The following is a 25,819-nucleotide window of genomic DNA, read 5'->3' as shown; positions in this document are numbered from 1 at the left end:
GGCGAAAGGTCCATCCAAAGGGGCCTTCAGGCCTCACCACCGCATGGGTTCGGTGTCACCCCTGTCCTATAGCTGAGGGTGGAATGCTAAGCAAGGCCCCTGGGTCTCAAGAGCACTTTGGGAGGAGGATCACACCTTAAGAATCCTCCCTCTTCCCGGCCAAGCCGTAACTTAGCGAGAAAAATGGGCAATTCGGGAGGCTTTCCTTTCCCTCCAGATCTCCTCACATCGCCCTTAATCCCCACCGTCAGCTTCCCAAACTGCAGCGGCCGTTACCTCCATCCTAGGAGCCAGGGCTTCGCAGACGTTGCCGTCTCCTCCAGCCATTTTGTCCCGTGGTCGGCGACGGCAGCACCTACTGCTTCTTCTGCTGAAGCTGCTGCTGCCGCCGCCGCAGCCGCCGCCGCCGCCGTCAGGGCTTATGGGAGATAGGGAGGGCAGTGCGTGGAGGCGGGACTTCTGCGCCCTCTTCGGGAGCCAGGAGGCGGGGCCTCATCAGAACCGGCCATGATTCTGCCCACCAGACTCAGTAAATTGCTGCTCAAAGTTGATCTAGCATTGCTTAGACTGGCATCAAGGGCTGCTTCATAATTTTCTCCTTTTCCCAAATACTTCCGTAGACTCTAACGAATAGGGCCTGCTTCTCATGCCAAGCAATGAACGTGGTAAGGAACACGAGCTCTGGGATTGGAGACTCAATAGTACCTACAATCCTAAATCTGATGTGAACATTAATGAGATCATACAAGGTAAGTGCATAGTGGATCTAGCGAACAGGTGATAAATAATTGCTGTCATAACTACTACCTTGACCTGATAGAATCCAGGACTGGAAAGAAAACGCAAAATGAGTTTATTCATCTAAGAAGCCATTGTAGGACCTCTTACAATAGATTATGTCAGCTGGAAAATGACTCCAAAATTTTACTTAGGACTGGTATAAAGGATGATGCAAATTTTGTCTTTCTCAGTATCTCTCTGAACTTCTCTTTCCTCAATTTACCCAGTAAATTAAAAAGGATTACTCCCAGAAAGGTCTTCCAGAGAGGGGCCCCAAGTTATTAAAGGGAATAATGGGGGAAAAAACCCTCTAGGTATTTGGGTTGTTGGAAATAGGACAATGTTAGGAAAAAGTCCTGGCTACAGGTATAAATTATCACAATTTGTACCTCTTAAAACAAGTGTCTTAAAAATTTTAAAATTCTCCTTGAAAACTACAGGTGGTGTGAATGTGGGGAGACTGTATCCCGTATATTATTTTATATAACAAATATATTCACTAAAAATCATGTTTCAACTTTTTGTAAATTAAGTACTTTGATGCACTTGTGGGATCTGGTCTTATTTAATTTTTTTATAATTATTTATTTTTTAACATCTTGGGATCTGGTTTTTGAAAGGACATATGCACAATGAACACTCAATCTAAATTTTGTTAAAAATCTGGATCTTCCTATGTTCTGACAAATTTTAATCCCAGAGCCCAATAATTTCCATATTAGAGACAGAAACTTCTCAACTGTTACTCCCAAATAGAGGTAAATAGCAGGATTTTTGAAGCTATGTTTTATCTTCCTTCTCTGAATTTCATTTTCTTACTTTTTCCCCACTCCCTCTCAATCCTACTTTACACAAGATTGATAACTTCTGCCATATATGCCAGCTGAATCTGTGATTCTCCCTGCACAGGACTGACCCATTGTATTAGATCAGGCTGCCATAACAAAATACTATAGACTGGTGGCTTAAAAGCACAACAGACATTTTTTCATAGTTCCAGAGGCTAGAAATCCAAGGTCAAGGGGCTGACATGGTTTCTGGTGAGAGCTCTATTCCTGGATTACAGAGGGCCACTTTTTCTCTCTGTCCTCACATTAAAGCTGGGGCAGAGTGGTGGTGGGGGGGGGGGGATGGGGGGGTGGGAGAAGAGAGAATGAGCAAACTCTCTGCTATTTCTTCTTATAAGGGCACTAATCCCACCATGAGGGCCCCACCTCATGACTTCATCTAAACCAAATTACCTCTCCAAAAGGCCCATCTCCAAATACCATCACACTGTGGGTTAGGGCTTCAACGTACAAGTTTGGAGGATACAATTAGATCCATAGAATCTAGCAAATCAACCACCCAGGAATAGTAAGTATTTTTCAATTTGGAGTTAACAACCAATAATTATTATGAAGGCTGGTTCTTGAGAATAAAATGAATTAATAGTCTATATTAGTTTATTTAAGAATTTTACAGTTTTGGAAAATATTTTCAATATACAAACAGGCCAGTGAATCCTTACTTATAAAACAACCATTTGACACATGATAGTACAAAGACAGTTTAAACCCCAACTCATTATTTTATGACCATATCAATTTCAATAGTAACAGATTTTCTTAAACATATTTAATCATGTAGCTTCTGGGAGATGGGTTAAATGATGAAAAAATGGGCGACCATGAACACAGCCTTTAATTTCATTTCCAAATTGGTGCTTCATTCTGTAGATAATATCCTGGATGTCCTCTTTTGATAAGTACATGGGTAACTGTCTAGACAGACGCACTGCTTCTCCCTGTGGAGAGAAAGCCATACACTTTACTGCGATATACCCTGAAGCAGAAAACAGGTTTTTACTGGCAAGGAGGAAGACAGAAAATTGATTATATTCTTTCATTATTTACTCACTCAACAAATATTTATTAAACACCAATTATGTGCTAGTCACTGCTGTAGGTTCTAGGAATACAGCAGAGAACAAGACAAACAAGATCTTTGCTCTTCTGAAACTGACATTCTAGTGCAGAGAAGCAGAAAGATAAAAATACAAAGAAAATTTCAGTGACTAATAGTGCACAAAATTAAACTGGGCAACATGACAGAGTGATTGTGTGATTAGGAAAAGCTTCCTCCAGGTGACAATTAAGCTTCAATTTAAGGAACTATGATGCAAAGATGATGGGGAAAGAAAAGCATTTCAGACAGAGGGAACAGAAAGAACTGAATGGTCAGTGTGGGTGTAGCAGAGTTACTAAAGTGAAGAGATGAACAAGAAAAGGAGTTAGGCAGGGGCCAGATCGCCCTTTGGGACAGGGTGAGCAATTTGGGTATTAATTTGAATGCACAGGGAAGTAACCAGAGGGTTTTTAAGCAAAAGCCTGACATTCACATTTTAAAACAATCTGTCTGGCTACTTTGTGAAGTATGGCTTGAGGCAGGTCAAGAAGAGAAGCAGGAGTCTTGCAGGCAATCACTGCAGTCCTGGTGAGAGCTGTTTTTTAAAATTAATTATATATATATATTATTGAGTGTAACTGACATACAATATTATATAAGTTACAGGTGTATAATATAGTATTCATAATTTTTAAAGGTTATGCTTCATTTATAGTTACTATAAAACCTGGCTATATTCCCTGTGTTGTACAATATATCCTTGTAGCTTACTTTATAAGCTAATCATTAATCCCCTACCCTATACTGCCTCTATATTACCTCTCCCCACTGGTAACCACTAAATTGTTCTTTATATCTGTGAGACTGTTTCTTTTTTGTTATATTCACTGGTTTGTTGTATTTTTTAGATTCCACATATAAGTAATATCATACAGTATTTGTCTTTCTCTGTCTGACTTATTTCACTGAACATAATACCCTCCAAGCCTACCCATGTTGTTGCAAATTTTCATTCTTTTTTTTAATGGCTGAGTAGTATTCCATTGAATATATACCATATGATAACCTCAACAGATGCAGAAAAAACTCTTGACAAAATTCAACATCCATTTATTATAAAAACTCTCTAGAAAGTAGGCACAGAGGGAACGTATATCAACATAATAAAGCCCATTTATGACAAACCCACAGTCAACGTCATACTCAATGGTAAAAAGCTGAAAGCATTTCCTCTACCATCAGGAACAAGACAAGGTTGACCACTCTCACCACTTTTATTCAACACAGTATTGGAAGTCATAGCCACAGCAATCAGATAAGAAAAATAAATAAAAGGAATCCAAATTGGAAAGGAAGAAGTAAAACTGTCACTGTTTGCAGATGACATGATGCTATACATAGAAAATTCTAAAGATGCCACCAGAAAACTACTAGAGCTCATCATGAATTCAGCAAATTTGCAGAATACAAAATTAATATACAGAAATCTGTTGCATTTCTATACACTATCAGAAAGAGAAATTAAGAACATAACCCCATTTACCATTGCATCAAAAAGAGTAAAATACCTAGGAGTACACCTACCTAAGGAGGTAAAAGACCTGTACTTGGAAAACTACAACACTAATCTAAGAAACTGAAGATGACACAAACAGATAGAAAGATATACCATGTTCTTGGATTGAAAGAATATTGTTAAAATGAACATACTACTCAAGGCAATCTATGGATTCAATGCAATCCCTGGTGAGTTTTTGACTAGGGAGATAGTAGTGGAGATGGAGGGAGTTATAAAAGACTCCTGACATGAGTTGGAGATAAAGTCAAGACTTGCTGATGGACTGGTTATAAGGGGTGCAGAATCAAGGATACTTTTTGGTATGGTAGTGCTGTTTTCTGAGATAGGGAAAACTGACAGTTTGGGGGTAAAACAGCATTAGTGATGTTGGCTTGTTTTAAGATTTATTTTTTTCAAAAATTGTTGTACTTCAAAGATCCTGAATACTAACATTATTCTAACCACATACTCTCTCCCATTATCTTTCAAACCATCCTACTTCCTTTATTCCAACTAAATCTATTCTTCTTCACTTTGACCTTTAATCTCCTCAATCCTTCCTAATTCTCCTGGCCCACCAGCACCCTTCTGTCATCTTTCCATACTTCAGGTATGAATAGTTAGTGAAGCATTAAAGATACTATCTCTAGCTTTGCTTCCTGCATTCCCTCTAGATTCCAACTAGAATCTAAGGGCAGGTTCTTACTAGAATCTAATTCATCTTTATATCCTTCTAGGATTAAACAGTTTCTAATATATATTATGTGTTCAAATTTCGTTACTCACTGTTTTGTTCTTACACCATATTCCTCTTGCTAATCCTTACCCTTGGATAAATTCTACCGAGCATTGTTGGAGAATCACAAAACTTGCTGGCTGGATCCAATACCAATATTAGCTCTTATGAGCCTTTAATGTCATTTGAATATCCTGTTCTTCTCTAATCAACCTTCTCTTGAAGTACCTGCAGCTCTTATTTTCACATCGTTTCCAATATACTCAAATCCTCAAGTGCCTCCCCAGCCTCTTCACTCTCAGCAGATAACCTCTCCTATTTCATTACCACATATATCATACATGACTTCTCTCGTTTACCTCAAAATATTTTTACTTTCACTTTAAAGCTCTCCCCTCTTCTGCTCTTGATTCAGAGAATGGTTTCACCTTTCTAAAGCTTATATTGTTAACTCATCTCCCTTCCTGCCTCTTCTGGAACATCTGCTCTTCAATCTTTTACTGTAAGACTTTTTCAATGAATTCAATACAAACATGTTCTCTTTTTTTCCCTTCACCACCATGTAACTTCCTGCCTACACTTTTCACCACTGCTCCCACTCTTTCACTATCACTACTACTTTTCCGTTATGGCTCTCTTCAAGGATATAACTGCCATCTAGTAGCCACACCTGCTGGTCTTCTAGCAACTATACTCTATAGAGAATGTGATACTACTTATTCTTAAGTTTCTTTCCTCCCTTGATTTGTATATCCACTCCTCCCTTGATTCTTCTTTTACTCTTCTATCTGTATCTTCGATTCATCTTATTCAGCTTGACCGTCAATGGAAGCGTAACTATGGTTCTGACAGTTCTCTTTTTACCTTAGACTGTCTTCCCTAAGAATCACATCCACTATTGCCTTAACATAATGAGAGGTACAGTATTAGTAAAAGTATTTGTAACTAATCCCTACCATTTTTTCCTCTTATTTCTGAAATCTTACTTCTTCCCATGTGGTTCTTCGATACACAAAACACTACCCACAACTCCCTCAACCTTTATTTAGTTTATACCAACTCCTTCACAAGAAAAGTTTCAGGTCCCTAGAAACTATCAATGTTGAATTACCTCCAAAATAGGTTGGCAAGTTCCATAGGACAAACCTCTTGAAGTATTCACAGAATGCTACTGACTATAACCTACAGGAAGGGTAAAAAATGGACTTTCCTGTTGAGGAAATCTGACCCTCAGCATTCACGGCCCACCATGATTACAGTCTAAACAAAAATGACTCATTTTTTAAAAGGAAGAAAATAAACTTTATTAAAGTTCAAAATAACACCAGTTAACCTTGAGGGACAGAACCTCAATATAGAGACAATCACTATTGTTTTACCACCAAATGCCCAGCACTTGGACATTTAAAACTTTATAACCTGCCTCCATCCTCTATTACTTTTGAATTTATGTTTTAATCCACTTTTACTTCTCATTTGTGGTAGATACTGCTAGAAAATGAAAATTTCCATTTTTTTCAATAATCTACATTTTTTCATTCCCCCTGCCCTCTTTTGCTCTTGAAGAGATCAGGGCTTAAAATCACATTACAGTTCTTTTTGTGTGTGTGTGTGGCACGCAGGCCTCTCACTGTTGTGGCCTCTCCCGTTGCGGGGCACAGGCTCCGGACGCACAGGCTCAGTTGCCATGGCTTATGAGTCCAGCCACTCCACGGCATGTGGGATCTTCCCAGACCGAGGCATGAACCCGTGTCCCCTGCATCGGCAGGCGGATTCTCAACCACTGCGCCACCAGGGAAGCCCTACAGTTCTTTTTAGACAAGTGTTTGGTATCAAGGTGGAGCAATTTTGAATCCCTTCTAAACAAAACAAAACAAAACACTTCACAAAGTGTCTAATGCATAAGGCTCTTCCTCAATATGTATTCAAGAAATAACGTTATAGTAAGGATCCATGATAGAGTTTACCACAACCAGTCCATGATGTGAAACTTTTAATGGAGTTTTTTTAAAAATAGTATTTCCTCCTGCAAACAGATAATAAGCCTTATAAAAACTTTACTATTTTGAAACCATTTACTATTAAGGAAAAGTTAAGTATCTTAAAACCTAGCCAATCTACATAAGCTAATAATGCATACCTCTAAATAACTTATCACTTTGCGAGGTCTACATTCATAAACTTCCTTTGCATTTTTGTTTAATATAGCATTAAGAATTTCTTTTAAATCCATCACTCCATAGAATGGAAGACAATTAGCCATTCCTTCTATTTCCAAGTAGTTTTCAGCAATGGAAACTCCTAAAAGAAAAAAAATAAATAAAACCACATATAGATATAGTTAGTTTTGTTTAAACTATATTCCAGAAAATGTCTATTAAAAACAAAATCACTGTTAAAATATTTAGTTAACCTTCATTAGAATTTAACAGAGTCAGGAAAAAGTTCTGTTCCTTAGTTGAAGAACAAATAATAATTTCACATAGGATTTCACATTCACATTAAGTCGTAAGTGCTCAAAGAAACCACATGTGCTTTACATCATTTAATTTAATCTCAGTTACTGTTGTTCTGTGCCCTACATTTATTTAGAACATTTCTCTGGAGAGAAAATGGAGCCCCATTATTATGTATTAAAATAAAACTGGTTTAAATGTTTTAACAACTGCTGCTGTTCAAATTCTATCCTACTGGTTTAATATCTAAAAATCTGAATTATTTCTATGATTAGTTTAACTTAACAGGTTATTATAAAAATACTCACATAGTAACTTATTTTCTTCCAGCTTTATTGAGATATATTTGACATATAACACTGTGTAAGTTTAAGGTGTACAAAGTGTTGATAAACACACATATAAACTACAAAATGATACCACTATAGTAACTTATTAATATATTAGCAATTTGAGGAAATGAAATACTGTTTATTTTACTAGAATAATGTTTATATCTGACATATTAGCTATTATTTAAACTACTTTAAATAATTTAGTGATTAAAATAAAACTAAAAGGTAGGAACATGAGTGGATATGTAATGGGGTAAAACATCCATAACAGCATACATTCCCAAGCATCAAATTTGGCTTTAGAACGCATTTTTGATTTTAGGAGAAATTTGTTTTTTTCGGTTATATCTGTGTAACAGTGTTCTTAATATTGGAGACCACAAAATGTTACCTATAAGTACCTATAAGTAAAAAAAAAAAAGGTAGTCCCATGTTGGATAAGTGGTAGCTATCAGTGGAAAAATTTTAAGAGTGATGTAGCTTGAAGAGTTTCAGGTCCTGAGATGTCAACGACCCTATTCCTACCAGTTCAGACTAGTTCCTTGAGCTGAATGGCAGATGCACTGGTGGTCTAAACAGAGAAGGCATCCTAATGTTCTTCCCTGGAAACAACTGGAGAATAATATAAGAAGATACATAATCAAGTGTTAAGGAGTACAATACAGAGTTCAGTGAAGGAAAATAAAATGAGAGTTTGAGCAACCAGGGGAACTTAAATGGGACTTGAAACAGGGTTTAGATAGGCAAAGAGGAAGTAGCAGAATATTCCAGTTCACATCTTTTTATACAGATAGTAAAATTTATCAGTCAAGAGACTTTTCACTATTGCTGCTTCTATACCATTTACAGTATGATTTGACTGAAAAGTCTAATACTGTCTACATGAATGCTGGAAATTATACACATTTCACAGAATTATTTGTGGATATGGGTAAAAAGTATATGGCAACAAAAAAGGAAACTGAGCAATATTTTAATATCTGTGCTTGCAAAATTTAGATATGGAAAACTTAGAGACATTTGGAATCACGTTCAAGAAGTTTCCATAAAATTCTGTGAAATGCTTCCAAATTTCCCCAAAATACTTCAACAAGTGGTTTGACAAGTTTTCAGTTCCTAAAATGTGTAATTCTTATTGATACAGAACAAAAGCTATTCTCATTAACAAGCAAAGTTCTTAGGGTCACATTCAGAATCTTTTTCCTTAAAGCCAGAGGTATTCTTCCTCCTTCAAGTGCTTTTATCTATAGATGTTTTATGACAACTGGCAAACTGGTGATCAAAAGTTAGTCCAATACAACAAAACTCTCACTAAAAGACGGAGAAATGGTCCTTAAGAAAACATGATATAAAAATTAATGAATGAAAAAATGGTTTTAAAAAAATGAAGAAAAAACCGAATGCCTTTAACTTGATCTGTTACTGAGAAGAGAAATAGTGATGATAATCGAAGTAAAGTTAATTCCAATCAAATCAAGTCAGTTAGCAGATGACTGGCTTATTCATTTTTATATCTTTGGTGCCATGCAAAGTACAGCTGGGCCCGTGAGCCATGGCCTCTGAACCTGCGCATCCGGAGCCTGTGCCCCGCAACGGGAGAGGCCACAACAGTGAGAGGCCCGCGTACCGCAAAAAAAACAAAAACAAAAAAACAAACAAAAAACAAACAAATAAACAAAAAAAAACATTCTCTACAAGCTGAGAGCTGAAAACATCTGTGACACAGAAACTTACTGGGTAACTCAAAAACAAACATGCTCTTGGAACAGACAGGGTAGTTATCCTAACTTAAAAAAAATTGTTGTGATAACATCTTTCATGAAAAAAAAAAAGTACCTGCCACCAATGCCACATAGTTAATTAGGAAAATAGATTAAGAAAAAAATATCTTGCTACACACACACATACACATACATAAACTCCTTGATTCACACTTCAAATGAATTTTTAAAAATATCAGAAGTCCTGAGGATGAAAGATTTCTAGGAGGACCAAAAAAATGACAAGTCAGTTCAGGTCAGAAAGGGGGTGCTGGAAGAAAAGAGAATATTTGAACACATACCATTGCCGAGTACTACACTGATTTACCTAAGTACCTAGTTTAGTGCTAACAACTTCATGAAGTAAATATATCAATTTAAATACGAAATCAATATAAATTAGTTAAGAGTTGGTTTTAAAGGCAGATTGCTTGGGTTCATATCCTGGTTCTACCACTAATTCTGTATCCTTAGGCAAACTTAGTTTCTCCATGCCTCAATTTTTCTATTTATAAAAAAGGGGCACAGTAACAGAACCACAGGGCTATTAGAAAGATCAAATGAATTAATACATTTAATACTTAGACTACTGCCATGCACATAATTATTAGTTGCTATTGATGAGGTAACACTGAGGCCAACTGACTTTCCCTAGAACACGTGTTTTTAAATGGCAGAGGTGGGATTTGGACTAACTCTTCACTCCAAATTGAAATATCCAGGATTGAGGTTAGGAGGAAAGAAGTTCTGGGTAGGTTTTCTTAAAACTGCTAGTCAATAAAGTTAAAGTTTGGAACACCAAAGCATTTTCTGTATATATTCCATTCATGGTTTTGTACATTGTTTTTACTTATTCTCTTTTCATGTCTCAATAAAACATTCCTTAAAAAATTTTCTACATTGTTTTGTTTTTGTACACTTTGGTCATGGCAAGTTTAGGGGAGGGTGGGGGAAGGGACAGTGGAATCACTCTTCCTGGTACCTCTGTGCTGCTTGATACCAGATGAAAGCAAAGTAATAGGACAAGACTGGCCTAGGTCGCTAGGGCAGAAGCAGTTAAGTATGGAAACTATGAAAGAACAGAGAAGGGGCCAGCCAGGAAAACTGAAGTCTCCTAGCCAGAAGAATTTTCTTTTTTCTCCCCACCTAGAGAATTTCCACAGTAAGCAAACAGTATTATGACAGGTTTTTTAGCAAAGCCATGGAATCAAATCATCCACTCTCCAAATAGTAAGACTGTTGATGCTACACATCTAATTGGCAAAACAAGTAAATGCTTTTAAAAAAGGAAAAGAGATGTTTAATTTTGTTAGTCAATTCTAGTACCCTACATGTCTATTTCTGCTTCATCATCGAAGGAGTATTTAATAATTTAGACAGCAGGCAGTCTGCATATTGTGACAAAGGATGGCAAAAATTACAATTACTTGATTAGTTATGGAAATGCTAAAATACAAGGCAATGAACTGAAAGAGTTGCTAAACTTGCTTGTTTCACGCAGAGGTGATCTTTCTGAAATATGACTGTTTTTACAAAGCTGACACTGTACTTTTGGTGAGACAAAAATATACCGTGATATCTGTAAATTACGAAACCCAAAAGTAACTTTTGGAACAAGACTTATTTTTCCAAGTCAGAAAGTATTAAACCACATTATCATACCTGGTATCAATTTTATCTTGAAACCATTTGCTGTGAGACGAGGATCAGACAGGTAAGTTGATCCACTGTATCTTTGGTCATCTGCAGTCATTTTATGTAAAATCTCTAAATAATGAGATCCGTTAAAAAGACTGAAAAAGAAATTATGGCCCTTTAACTTATTAAATACGTAAAATGAAATAAGAGAATTTACGGAGAAAAGTTAATCTGACAGCCCTTTAAAAAGTGTTATTATCACTAACCAAAATACAAAGGTATAAGAAGCCCTGTGAGAAACTTTACTTTTTTACATCTGTTAATACTTCATAGACCTACCATATATACAGTGTAGAGAAAGGAGGAAGAATAGACACAAAAGACAGTTTCTATCTTCTAGAATGTTATACAACCTAAATGTGAAATTTAAAAAGTACTCTCTGTAATACAAATGAAAACTTTATTTATAAATAACGCCATTTTATACCTTTATTTACAAAGACACATTGTCAAGTTATTGATGTAGTCCATCCTGCGTAATAGTCTATTGCTAGTCAAGGTTTCTTCAATAAGAAGATAAGCATGTATCTTTTTCTCCCAAGAACTTATAAAAGTAATTCAGGGCTTGGGAGAGATACTTCCAGTATACTATAGGCATGGTATGTTTGCCAAAGGTGGCATACGCTGAGTGGTACTAGCCCTAAACAAAATTTTGAGGTGGCCAAAGATTATCTAGGGTACAAATTAACCTTTCATGTTGGTTTTAGGCTTGGTCAGGTGCTTCATAACATGTTACTTACAGTAATGTGTCGGTTACAGTTGACACCTATGTAAATAAGGCACCGTTCTATATTCTATCCAGTGCAGGATGATGAGCTGCTACTTCTTCATTAAAATCTTGTACCCCTTGAAAATTAAATGAATAGATGATGTCTTTGCTTATCACCTCTGAAAGGCTGAGGACCCCACTGGCTATAAGAGCAGACATCATGGAGAGGAGAACTTTGGCTATATAGCAGATGTGCACTGTCTGGTCTAACCCAACTTCAGAAGATCAATCTGAGAACTGGTGGCGGTGGTAGTGGTGGTGATAATGATATAGTATAGAAATTAGTGGTGCAGGGTTTACAGTTACTGTCAAGATTGGAATGCTGGATCCACTGCTTATAAACTGACTGTATGAACCTTGGTAAGTTACTTAACATTCTGTGTTTGTTTCCTTGTTAAAATGTGGATAACTCTCATAAGGTTATTGTGAAGATAAGATCATGAAAGCAAGGGGCTTAGTAAAGTTCCTATCATATAGTAAGAGCTCAATAAATATGAGCCATTATTGTTATTATTATTGAGCTCTTTGTATTTTATAATCTCTAAATTATATACTCCGTTGAGAGAGAAACTACACAACCTGCATTAGAACTCTGAAATGAAAATTGAGCCCAACCCATAATTACCTTCTTTATGACTCAGTTTTAAAAAACTTATATTATTAACTGTGATGGGGATGTCATATTTCAGAAGAAAGGTGAAAACAATTTTGAATTAAGCTTTGTTGCTGTCCATGTTCAAATAAGAAAGATTTATTCTCAGGCTATTATGGACCCCAAATAATAACTTTTAATGTATTTGTTCTAAAATAACAGAATGTCACAAAGAAGAATATTTTTTAAAACCTATAATTCATAAAGCACAAAAATATTTTTGAGATCTAAATGAAAATTTACGAATACCATTTAGAAAAGCAGTGGAGTATACAATTTCAAATACACCCTAGCTCTTTTTAAGGGAAGAAAAGGAAAAGTACTATCAGATTTTTGAACTGTTTTAATTAAGCCTAAGGCTGTATTAATTCTTTTTAATTCTTTCTTTCACAGTTTCCTAGCCAGTCTTAAAAGAATACTGTGAAAGACACTGGGCTTTAGTTACTGTAATTACTATTGCCTTAATTAAAAAGATAGCTTTATCAAATGTGTTTTTGGTTCTGGCCCTGTTTTTCTTTCTGGAGGCAGGGTCTTTAACACAAGGGTTTAAATACATTTTTTAAATGATTTTTGATTTATTCTTGGAAGTCTGAAACAGAACGTTGGCCTTCAAAACAAATTGTCATCTTTTTTTTTTTTTTTTTTTTTTTTTTTTTTGCGGTACGCGGGCCTCTCACTGTTGTGGCCTCTCCCTTTGAGGAGCACAAGCTCCGGACGCGCAGGCTCAGCGGCCATGGCTCACGGGCCCAGCCGCTCCGCGGCATGTGGGATCTTCCCAGACCGGGGCACGAACCCGTGTCCCCTGCATCGGCAGGCGGATTCTCAACCACTGCGCCACCAGGGAAGCCCACAAATTGTCATCTTTTTAATTTCAGGTTTTTATCTCCTTTGTCATAAATATAATTTCTTCTACCTATGTCAGACTAAAAAAGAAATATTAAGTACAAAAAAGTGAAATGTTAGTAGATTATTTAACAGTTATTTGTTTTTACAGAAAACAATTTGCTCACATAGGATATGAAAAGGAAATACCCCCATTTTACAATCTATCATAAAGTTATTTCAGGCAACAATCATCAATGGATAAAACCATTAGATGGAAAGGTTATCAGGGAACTTTAAGATGGAAGATCAGGTTGTCAGCAGCTGAACCCAGTGATAAGTGCCTTTTGATGTAATGAAATATGAAGTACATAGCACCACTTATTAAGCAGTCTTACCAGAAAGTAGAATCTAAATCTATTCAATTCTCCTGAGCTAACTTCCATTTAAAAATGGGAGAGAGAAAAACAAGTTAAACACCATCACAAGCAAGCAAGAGAGACAAATAGACAATGGGATATTCCAATGAACAAGCGACTAAGAATCCACAATACATTAACGATGTGCTATTAGAAGAGATTTAAAATACAAAGCAAAATGTAATGGTTGGACCTTGTTTAGATATAAATTAAACTTAATTTAAAAACTATAAAAAGACATTCTGAGACAATGAGGAACAATTCCAAGGAATTTGTATTGTGTAACACATGAAAAAAGGCATTGTGGCTAAGAAAATGGCCATTTTAGAGACAGACATACTGAAAATTCTAAGGATGGGAATCATTCTAAATCCTTTAGCAAAAGGAAAAACATACATGTGTGTATATATATATATATATATATATATATATATATATATATATATATCAAGGACAGATACAGTAAATGTGGCAAAATCTTGATAATTGTTGATAAAGGCGTTCATTGTATAATTCTGTTTTGGTATATGTTTGAAATGTTAAAACAAGGAGTGTACAATGAAGAAGAGTCATAGCAATCCAATGTCAGGATTACCCTGGGGAAATCACTAATGTACAGGGGGGAACTGAGCTTGATATTTATTAACTGCAGAAGTAAACTATCTAGAATATTCTAAAATTATTTATTTAAAAGCAATTCCATTAAATATTTGAAATCAAATTACAAAAATTTCTTTAAATAAATACCACTTTTCCCTGCTAGGAAACACTTTCAACTTTTTACCTTCAATTTCAATAAATGTTTTTAGAGTAAAAAAAAATTATATTACTTCATCATACCTCTCTGTTAATATAATTGGCTTTTCGAGTGTCTCTGAAGGAAGTTTGTGATTCTCAAGAAGTCTTTTAAATAGCAGAGCTTCTTCCACTCTATATGGATTTAATAACATTATCTCTGTTTTGGATGTAATTAGCCATGCATCAGGAAACTTGAGATTGTGGATCAAGTAAGATTCGTCCTTTTCTTCTAAGTCAAATTTCCTATGTTTATCAGAATTCTTTTTTAAGTTTTCCATAGAAAATGGGATCTGAACTTTTTTAATATTTTGTGTTTTTTTTTCAATTTGGGACTGAAAGAGCTCATCAAGTTTTGGCTGATTAGATAATGAAGTTTTCAACTTGTGCTTCTGTGCCAAATTCCAAGCGCTGGTGAGTTTTATCCTTTTTTTGCCATCTTTTAACGATACTTGCGACTCCTGTTCAATGGCTCTCTTGATTTGCCTATTGTATCTTTCCAAGTCTTTAGTAGCCTTCTCTTCGTATCTATGAATAGAGATAAAAAAGAACTAATGAAGTCATAATGAGAAATACATTAACCATCCAAAGCAAATTTTATAAAAAATAAAGAGCTGGCATTCCAGGTTCAGTAATGACAAAGGAGCTTGTATTGGATTAACCCGCCTTAATATAACCATAAGCTCTGAACAAAATACAGAAATCAACCATTTAAAATAGGCACTGAAGAGCAATGAAAAGCATGCAGAATTTGGAATGGATTCACCCCTTGAAAAAAAAAGAGATCCACATTTATACCACTTTTACCCAGAGGGCAGTCCCCAGAGCATTAAGGGAGAGTAGCAAGAACTCAGTCAGAAAGCTGCACTCTTATTAGACTGATTCATCAGAACACAGAACTCCCTGCTTCCAAATCAACTGGAAATTGAGGGAGAAAATCCCGTGTGTGAGAATCTAGGGGAAAATAACCACTAGAAGGCTAAATAAGCTAAACAGAGATTTCAGTGGCTCCCTGCTGCAGCAGAAACAAGAGTTTGGAGTTTAAATTCCACATAATTAGATGACTTGGAAAACACACTGGGCTTTCAATTAAAACTGGAGGAGGGCTACATCTCACATCTTAGGGGTAAGGAAACAAAACAAAAACAAAGAAACAAACAAAACAAAAAACTATGTTCTAGAACTAAGGAAGCTGCCCTAGGACTAAGAGCAAAATTTAAACAGTCTTTGCATAAGGAAGTGTAAAACAAAGTCTCCCCAAGCTCCAGGTGATCTGTCAGCAATTTATATGCCTGGCAGAACAAAACCCAACACTTTTCGGAAGATAACAGAATCCAGAGTTTCTACAACATATCAACCACAATGTCCGTTATACGAGCAAAAGTTACCACTCAAGCAATAAAAAAGGAAAATGTGAGTTATGGTAAAGAGAAAAAGTGGACATTAAAAACCAACCTCAAGATGATGATGTAGATGTTGGAACTGCAAAAAAATTTTTTTTTAATTGGTTTTTACATATATTTAAGGACTTAAGAAAAAGAGGATCACAATGAGAGACTAGAAGGGGTAATCTCAACAGAGAAGGGAAATTATAAAATGAACCAAATGGAAATGGAAATTCTAACACTAAAAAACAGAATATCTGAAATGAAAAATTCACTGGGTAGACTTAACAGCAGATAAGAAATGGCAAAAGAAAGGATCAGGAAATTTGAAGACAGATCAAAGGAAATTATCCAATCTGAACAGAGAGAAAAATGATTGAAGAATGAAAAACACTTCAGTGACTTATGGCAAAACAAGCAACCTAACATATATGTAATTCGAGTCCCAGATAAAAAATATAAAAGTAATGGGGTAGGGACTTCCCTGGTGGTGCAGTGGCTAAGAATCCACCTGCCAATGCAGGGGACATGGGTTCTAGCCCTGGTCCGGGAAGATCCCATGTGCTGCTGAGCAACTAAGCCTGTGAGCCACAACTACTGAGCTTATGCTCTAGAGCCTGTGAGCCACAACTACTGAGCCCGTGTGCCTAGAGCCTGTGCTCCACAACAAGAGAAGCCACCATAATGAGAAGCCCTTGCACCGCAATGAAGAGTAGCCCCCGCTCGCTGCAACTAGAGAAAGCCTGTGCACAGCAACAAGACCCAATGCAGCCAATAATAATAATAATAATAATAATAATAATCATAATAGGGTAAAAATATTCAAAGAAATTATGGCTGAAAATTACCCAATTTGGATAAATGCAACATTTTACAGATTCAAGAAGGTCAGTGAACCCCAAGCAGGAAAAATGCAAAGAAATCCACAGCTTAAGTACATTAGAATCAAACTGCTAAAAACCAAAGATAAAGATAAAATCTTAGAAGTACAGAGGAGAAAAAAAAAAAAAGATGTTACAAAAAGGAGCACCACAACAAATGATGGATATAACTTCTCATCATAAGCAATGCAGAGCCAGATAACAGTGAATAGCATCTTTTAACTGCTATAAGAATCCAGAATTCAATTATATCCATAAAAATTTACTTCAAAACTGAAGGTGAAATAGACATTTTCAAAAAGAAAGCTGAGATCTGTTGCCAGCATAATTACATTAAGAAATGTCACCACATGGAAACTCAGATGTATGGAAAAAATGATGAGCACCAAAAATGGTAACTATGTAGGTAAACAGGAAAAAAACCAAAGATCTTTTGAAAAATTCTCTTATTTCTTTGAAAGATAACTTTAAATTTTAAAAGTAATATTTAAAGTTGCGGTTTATTTTTACGTAGATGTAAAATATATGACACCAACTATGTAAAGGACAGGGGTGGTAAGTGGAATTATACTTGAAATATTTTTATAGCTTATGTGAAATGGTATTCTATTTTTAAAATAATTAATTAATTAACTTTATTTATCTATTTTTGGCCGCACTGGGTCTTCGTTGCTGCGCGCAAGCTTTCTCTAGTTGTGGCGAACTGGGGCTACTCTTCATTGTAGTGCACGTGCTTTTCATTGTGGTGGTTTCTCTTTTGTGGAGCACAGGCTCTAGGTGTGCAGGCTTCAGTAGTTGTGGCTTGTGGGCTCTAATGCACAGGCTTAGTACTTGTGGCGCACGGGCTTAGTTGCTCCGCGGCATATAGGATCTTCTGGGACCAGAGCTCGAATCTGCGTCCCCTGTATTGGCAGGGATTATTAACCGCTGTGCCACAGAAGTCCCTAAAATGGTACCCTATTAACTCTTAAGTAGATTATGATAAATTAAGGATGTATAATGTACTCCCCAGAGCAAAAAATAAGGCAAAGCCAATAGAGGAATTAAAATTAAATATGAAATTATATTCTTTTAACCCTAAAGAGGCTGCTGCCTCTCTCCCAAAACAAGGAGCAACAGAGGAACAAAACGGAGAAGGAATAGGAAAATGGTAGACCAAAACACAACCATATCAATTAATACATTACACGGACTAACTATTGCATTTGAAAGGCAGAGTCTGCCAGACTGAATTTCAAAAGCAAAATCCAGAGATGTAAAGGTGTGGCCAACAAGGTGGAGTAGGAAGATACTGAGCTTACCTCCTCCCATGGGCACAACAAAATTATAACTATTTACAGAGCAGCTATCAATTAGAATGAAATAAAGACTAGCGGAGATCTTCTACAACTAAAGATATAAAGAAGGAACCACAACGAGGTGGGTAGGAGGGACGGAGTTGTGGTATAGTCAAGACCATACCCCCAGGGTAGAAGACCCACAAAAAGGAGAATGATATCAATCACAGAGCTTCTTTCCAAAGAGCATAGGGTCTGAGCTCCACATTAGGATCCCCAGCTCGGGGGTCCTGCACCAGGAAAGAAGACCCCAGAATGTTTGGCTCTGAAGATTAGTGCGGTTTACTTTCAATAGAGTCAGAGGGCTGAAGGAAATAGAGATTCCACTCTTAAAGGGCACACACACAAAATCTCACACACTCCAACACCCAGGGCAGAAGCAATAATCTGAAAGGAGCTGGGTCAGACCCACCTGCTGATCTTGGAAAGCCTCCCAGAGGCAGGAGGCAAATGGAACTCACCTTGGGGACATAGATACTGGCAGTAGCCATTTTAGGGAGCTCATTCTACCATGCGGGCACCAATGCTGGTAAGCACCATTTTGGACTCCTCCCTCTAGCTTATTAGCTTTGGGATGCAGTCCTGCCCCCAGCCACCAGCCTGTCAGCATCAGTACTGGGACACCTCAGGCCAAGCAGCTAGCTGGGCAGGGACACAGCACCACACACCAGCAGGCCAGCTGCCACAGGGCCCAAGTCAACAGCCCCCTTAGGACCCGGCCCCATCTACCAAAGGGCCCGGGATCTGGCTCCCCATACCAGTGCATGGGCACTAGCCCTGGGACATTCAGCCAGCCATTGGAACTGGTCCTGGCACCAGCAGGCAGAAACCAACTCTAGGACCCCACAAGGCCCTGTAGCTGGAAACCCTAGGACCCAGCTCTGCCCACCAGGGGTTAAGACAACAGACCCAGGACATCTTGGGTCTGGGCCCATACACCAGCCCTGGAAACTCTAAGCCCTGTACTCAGAAACCCCAAGATGCAGCTCTGCCCACCAGTGTGCTGGCACTAGCCCCAGGACCCAGCCTCACTCACCAGTGGGCCAATACCTACCCTGGGACACCCTAGACTCCACAGCTAGCCATGTCAGGAACTGGGCCCACTCACCAGCAGGCCGACAGCAGCTTTGGGACACCACAACTATACAGAAAGCTGTGTCAGGAACCACCTCTGCCTACCAGCAGACGGACACTAGATCAAGGAACCCCAGCCGGCAGCCAGCCACTTGGAGACCCCACTACACCCACCAATGGGCCAGGACTAGCCTCGGGACCCCCCAGGACTCCACAGACAGTCAACTCATGACCTGGCCCCATCTACCTGTGGGCGGTCCACACCAGTAACCAGGACTCCACTGGCCATACCAGGACCTGGCCCTGCCCACCATCAGCCAGCACCCTTTGTATAAGGCAGGGCATGGCGACCAACTGGAATGGGGGACAGCCACAACCACCAGCACACCCACAGTAAGTAGCCAGCCCACCACAACAGAAGAACCCACACAACCCACATACAGGGCACCACTAAAGCATATAGCTCTGGTGACCAGACAGGAGTGTGCTACTGGGTCCCATAGGATGTCTCCTACAAAAGGCCACTTCTCCAAGAGGGGGAAATGGAATGAACCTACCAAATACATAGAAATAAAAACAGCATATTAGGCAAAAAGAGGCAAGAGAGAAACATGTTCCAAATGAAGGAACATGATAAAACCCCAGAAGAACTAAGTAAAGTGGAGATAAGCAGTCTACCCAATAGAGTTCAAGGTAATGATCATAAAGATACTTAAAGAACTCAGGAGGAGAATGGACAGACACAGTGAGAAGTTAGAAGTTTTTAACAAAGAGTTAGAAAATACAAAGATAACCAAACAAAGATGAAGAATACAATAACTGAAATGAAAAATACATTAGAAAGAATCAACAGTAAATTAGATGATACAGAGGAACAGATCAGTGAGCTGGAAGACAGAGTAGTGGAAATCACTGAAGCTGTACAGAAAAAAAGAATAAAAAGAAACGAGGACAGTTTAAGAGACCTCTGGGAGTCTCTATGTCAAGTATATTAATGTTCTCATTATAGGGGTCTCAGAAGGAAAAGAGAGAGAGAAAGGGGAAGAGAACATATTTGAAGACATACTAGCTTAAAACTTCTCTAAACCTGGGAAAGGAAACAGACATCCAGGAAGTCCAGAATGCACAGATAGTCCAAAACAGGATCAACCCAAAGAGGACCACACCAAGACACATTGCTATTAAATTGGCAAAAATTAAAGATAAAGAGAGTATATTAAAATCAGCAAGGGAAAAGCAAGAAGTTATGTATAAGAGAATTCCATAAGGCTATCAGCTGGCTTTTCAGCAGAAACTCTGAAGGCCAGAGGGAATGGCATGATATATTTAGTGATGAAAGGCAAAAACCTACAACCAAGAATACTCTACCGAGCAAGTCTTTTGTTCAGATTTGAAGGAGTGATAAAAAGTTTGACAGACAACCAAAAGCTAAAAGAGTTCAGTACCACAAAACTAGCTTTGTAAGAAATGTTAAACACAACAAATAACTTGGTGTGGATGTGGAAAAAAGGGAACCTTCGTGCACTGTCGGTGGGAATGTAAACTGCTGCAGCCGCTATGGAAAACAGTATGGAGATTCCTCAAAAAATTAAAACTAGACCTAACATATGATCCAGCAATTCAACCTCTGGGTATTTATCCAAAGAAAACATGATAAATATAAGTAACATCAATGTATGTTGTATATTAAAGGCATTAAGAAAGTAAATCCTAAGAGTTCTCGTTCTAAGGGAAAAAAATATTTTTTTCTAATTCTTTAATGTTGTATATATATGAGATGATGGTTGTTCACTAAACTTATTGTGGTAATCATTTTACAATGTATGTAAGTCAAATCATTGTGCGTACACCTTAAACTTATACAGTGCTGTATGTCAATTATATCTCAAGAAAAAAAACAGTAGATGCCTAAAAATTTAAAACATTAATATTTTAAATGAAGTGACTACTAATATTTTAAAAATTATTAACATTTAGAAAATGCACTTTGTCAGAACACCTTCACCTTCAGTATAGTTGAATATTTTTGTTTCACTTTCACATTTACTTTTGCTTTTGCACACTGAAATAAGTACAATGTTCTTTATTCTGCTAATCTGAACTAAGCACAATTTGCCAAGCTGCTTTCAAGTATTTAATCAATGTCCTATGCAATACTCTGGTCTAATTTCTTAGGGAAAAGCACCAAGAAGAGATGGGCAATGGAATCTTTTTCTATCAAAACACCACTAACTCTCAGGGGAAAAGGTACTAAAATACAATGAAGGATTAAAAAAACCCTTTATAGTAATTAAAATTTATTTTAAATCTAGGAACATAAAGCACTATCCAGTACAGCAAAATTAAAATGCAGTCCACTTAAATAAAAAAGCAAATTCCAGCTATATGTGTGTACAAGAGTTACACAGATAGCATGGGGGGAAAAAAGACAGACAGTTTGAAAGTAAAAGAATGGAAAAGATAAACCATGCAAATCATAAGCATAAGAGCAGCTTATAGTAATATACGATGAAATACATTTCAAAACAAGAAATAATACCACAGATAAGAGGAATATTTCATAATGACCAAAGGGAATCATTAGGAAGGTATACCAATCACAAATGTGCATGGATCTAATAACAACAAAGCTTCAAACTATGTGAAGCAAAAAATTACAGATCTAAAAGTAGAAACACATCCAGAATTACAGTTGGGGACTTTAATGCCCCTCCCTTAGGAACTGACAGAATTAGACCAAAACATAAAAATCAGTAAAGGCTTAAGAAGATTTTAGCAATACTATCAACTACGTTGACTTAATTGTCATTTTAGAACACTACATCTAACAGCTACATAATTCAGATTCTTTTTAGGTGCCCATTCTTCAAAATATGCTGCTGGGCATAATTCTCAATAAATTTCTAAAGATTTAAATCTAACAGTATTTTCCCTGACCATGACAAAATTAATTAAAATTCAGTAGCAATAAGATATTTAGAAAAACTCCAAATATTTGGAAACTAAACAACACAGCTTTATTCATAATATCCCATATCTGGAAAGAACACAATGTTCATCAACTGGAGACTGAGAAAACAAATTGTGGTATACTTATACAACTATTATTTACTGATTAAAAAAGAGTAAACTATATGCATACATTCAACAAACATGAATGAAAACTACAAAAATATTTTGTTGAGGGGAAGAAGCTGGATATAAAGGAACACATATCATTATGATTTTATATATAAAAAGTTTAAGTACTGGAAAAACCAAGCTAGTGTGATGGAAATCAAAATAGTGGCTGAGAATGGAGACTGGTTTGTAGGTGGCATTAAAGAACCTTCTGGGCTGATGGAAATATTCTATATTTTGTTTGCAGTGGTGGTTTCATCGGTGTACACATATGAAAATGCACTGAGCTATATATACATTTAAGATCTATGCATTTCACAGCAGCTAAATTTTACCCAATTTAAAAAACCATTTAATGTACAGGCAACTAAAAAAAAGGAAACAAACTATAAAATAAGGAGTCAATTTCAGATCTGAAGAGTTCCTTAAATATGTGCTGTAACATCAACATAGAGGAAGCAATTCCCTGAGCAAAACAAAAGAAAACTTACATACCTTTAATAATTATATATTAGTAAAATTAAGGTCACTATAATAATAACTCAAGATAAAAATTATATGATTAAATTTGTAATGGTTTCATAGCTAAATGTTTTTTGTTAATATTTATTTCTCATTTTAGAGTCAGCAATAAAAAAATAAATTCAAATAAACTGAACACATCCAAACCATGTAATTTAATTCAATTTCAAACAAGGTAATGGACCTTTTAAAATTATACTGGGTAAGGGCTTCCCTGGTGGCACAGTGGTTAAGAATCCGCCTGCCAGTGCAGGGGACACGGGTTCGAGCCCTGGTCCGGGAAGATCCCAGACACCTCGGAGCAACTAAGCCCACACGCCACAACTACTGAGCCTGTGCTCTAGAGCCCACAAGCCACAACTACTGAGCCTACGTGCCACAACTACTAAAGTCTGTGCGCCTAGAGCCCGTGCTCTGCAACGAGAAGCCACTGCAATGAGAGGCCCGCGCACTGCAATGAAGAGTAGCCCCCGCTCACCACAACTAGAGAAAGCCCACATGCAGCAACAAAGATCCAACGCAGCAAAAAATAAATAAATAGATTTATTTTTTAAAAAATTATACTGGGTAAAAAGTTAAGAGGTCTTTTCTTTTTGGTTAACAATAACAGAAGTAAAATGAAACTTCTGGGCCCAAAGACAGCAGTCTGGTATAGTGGTTATATCAACCCTTTTCTGAAAAATTGAGATGCCTGGGTCCTACCCTCAGAGTTTCCAATTCTCCACACCTAGGCTGGAGTTGGGCAGCACTGTGTTTAAAATGAGTTTTAAGTACTTAGAACAGTGCTTGGCACATAGTAAATGATAATAAATGTTCATTATCATTTTCTATCAAGAAACACCTATCTTATAATGAACGGGGCACACAATTGACTAAACATTGGTAATTATTTGAGCAACCTTGCTAAAAAATTCTTTAAATGCAGTTTTAAAATTGAGACTAGAAAATGTTATTTCTAATCTTAAGAAACTCTTAAGAAACTGGATGAGTTCTATTGTAGATAATATATATCCATTTTTAAGGAGAAATTTGAGTAGTTATGTACTAGGAAATAAAAATGATACTACTGGGACAATGGAATTAAATGTTAAAAGTGAGACTAAAACACAAGAAGCAAGCATGTTATGTAATCTGTACTCAGCAAATGTTTGTTGAAACATATGTTTGATAGCTTTTTGTAAAAATGTTAGTTGGATGAGAATGTAAAAAAGAAATGTTAGCTGGATGAGAATGTAAAAAAGCCTTTATTTCGCTGTGAACTAGATGAATGAAAAATGCCTCTTTTGGTTACTGACCAGGCCACATTCATAATTTTTTATGTTATTTTCTCCCATTTCTGCTTAGAATCTGAAGTTCTGGATTATAAAACACAAAATTTTCAATACAGTTTACCTTCAATAAGTACTATAAATAAGTATTTTTAGCTCTTGGACATTCAAACTCAAGATTTTGCTCCTACGGTGGAAAATGAGTTCAAGATGAAGGTTACCATTTGTAATTAATTATGATGTGCAAATTTTCACATATGGTACTAATCTTTTGATTTATTCAAGAAGTCAATTTAATTAGTTCCTTGGGAAATATAAAAAGTTATGTCCAAAGGAGTATTAAGTACATGTTAAGTAAAAACAGCTGTTATCTTCAACTCTATATCATTAAGGGATTTAGTAACTTGAACAAAAAATATTAATTCTGATTTATCGGTAATCAATTCAAATGTTTCTGTGTCTCAAGATTACATGTAATTATAAAGTTTATTTACCATTTTTCAATAATATCCCAATTACAGTACTGTTCTAAGTTATTTTAAGTAGAAATATGTTCATAGCTACTACAAATGAAAGTTCAAGTTCACATCAATTGACTGAGAACCCAGTGGGAGGACACAGTGGTTTCTAATCCACTAGAGGAAAAGGGAAGAAAACAAGGGGGAAAAAAAAAATCCAGAAAGGAAAAATTTTAAAATGTAGGTACTCTCTATTGCAAAGTCTATCCTAAGCTCTTGGTAGAAAACCCGGATCCAATGTCTTATTCAAAACTGTTTGAACCTTCCATGATCTGACCTGCCTACCCCATCTCTCTTTATCACACTCCCCCATAATCCATTCCTGTCATAAAGGGCATCTTTCAGTTCCTCAATAATGCTGTTTTCCTTCCAGCTTCTGGGCATTCTTACGTGCTGTTCCTTCTACACAGAAAATTCCCTACACCATTTTGATTAATTTCTGTTCAGGGAAGCATTTCCTGTCCCACAGATATGATTAAGCCCAACTGCTAACTGTTTTCATAACTCTTCTGTGTTCCTTTTATTTAAAAACTCTTCATATTCTATGATTAACATTTATTTAATAGTGTCTTCCTCACTAGATGGCACTCTTATGAGTAGTAAAAGTACCTTTTATTTATCATTTATCACTGTATCTGAAATGACTAGCTAGAGTACATAGGGCCTTGTACACAGAATGTCCTCAGTAAATAGTTCCTAACTGAAAGAAACAAGGAAGGGAAAGAGAAGGGACGGGAAGGGAAGGAAGCAAGGGAGGAAAGAAAAAAGGGAAAGAAGGGGATGGGAAAAAAACAGGAAACAAGAGAAAAAAAAGGGAAGAAAAGGAAGGATGGATGGAAAGACTGATTATCTGTAGAACAGGAGTCTACTCTCATATCCCTTAACACTCCTTGTAGAATTTAAGACCATGGAAAGAATTCTAAGATAAAGACCAGAAGATAAATGGTAGTTAGTGCAATTCTTGTGTTATAACATTTTTCCTCTACCTTTTCACTAATCATGATTTTGATTCCCAGACCCCTGGCTCTGGAAGATTCTAATAGAGCT

The 25,819-nt window shown here is 36.8% G+C and overlaps 1 protein-coding gene across 4 annotated transcripts in view; it reads right to left on the bottom strand.

Moving 5' to 3' along the window:
- Nucleotides 1-2,193: 2,193 nt before the first annotated feature.
- PMS1 (PMS1 homolog 1, mismatch repair system component) overlaps nucleotides 2,194-25,819 on the bottom strand; it is a 98,494-nt gene continuing 74,868 nt past the window's right edge. For 3 of the 4 annotated variants that reach the window (XM_067026450.1, XM_059052546.2, XM_067026451.1), the window contains 4 exons: nucleotides 14,713-15,195; nucleotides 11,175-11,305; nucleotides 7,102-7,262; nucleotides 2,194-2,566 (listed from right to left, as the gene is read on the bottom strand). In XM_067026450.1, the coding sequence (XP_066882551.1) occupies nucleotides 2,402-2,566; nucleotides 7,102-7,262; nucleotides 11,175-11,305; nucleotides 14,713-15,195 (940 nt within the window). In that variant the 3' untranslated portion in view covers nucleotides 2,194-2,401. The remainder of the gene's footprint in view (nucleotides 2,567-7,101; nucleotides 7,263-11,174; nucleotides 11,306-14,712; nucleotides 15,196-25,819) is intronic. The other variant, XR_010839152.1, reaches the window with a different exon arrangement.

The sequence above is a fragment of the Kogia breviceps genome, chromosome 2 (genome assembly GCF_026419965.1).
Source record: "Kogia breviceps isolate mKogBre1 chromosome 2, mKogBre1 haplotype 1, whole genome shotgun sequence".
Classification (NCBI taxonomy): domain Eukaryota; kingdom Metazoa; phylum Chordata; class Mammalia; order Artiodactyla; family Physeteridae; genus Kogia; species Kogia breviceps.
This window is presented reverse-complemented; position numbering and strand designations above follow the sequence as displayed.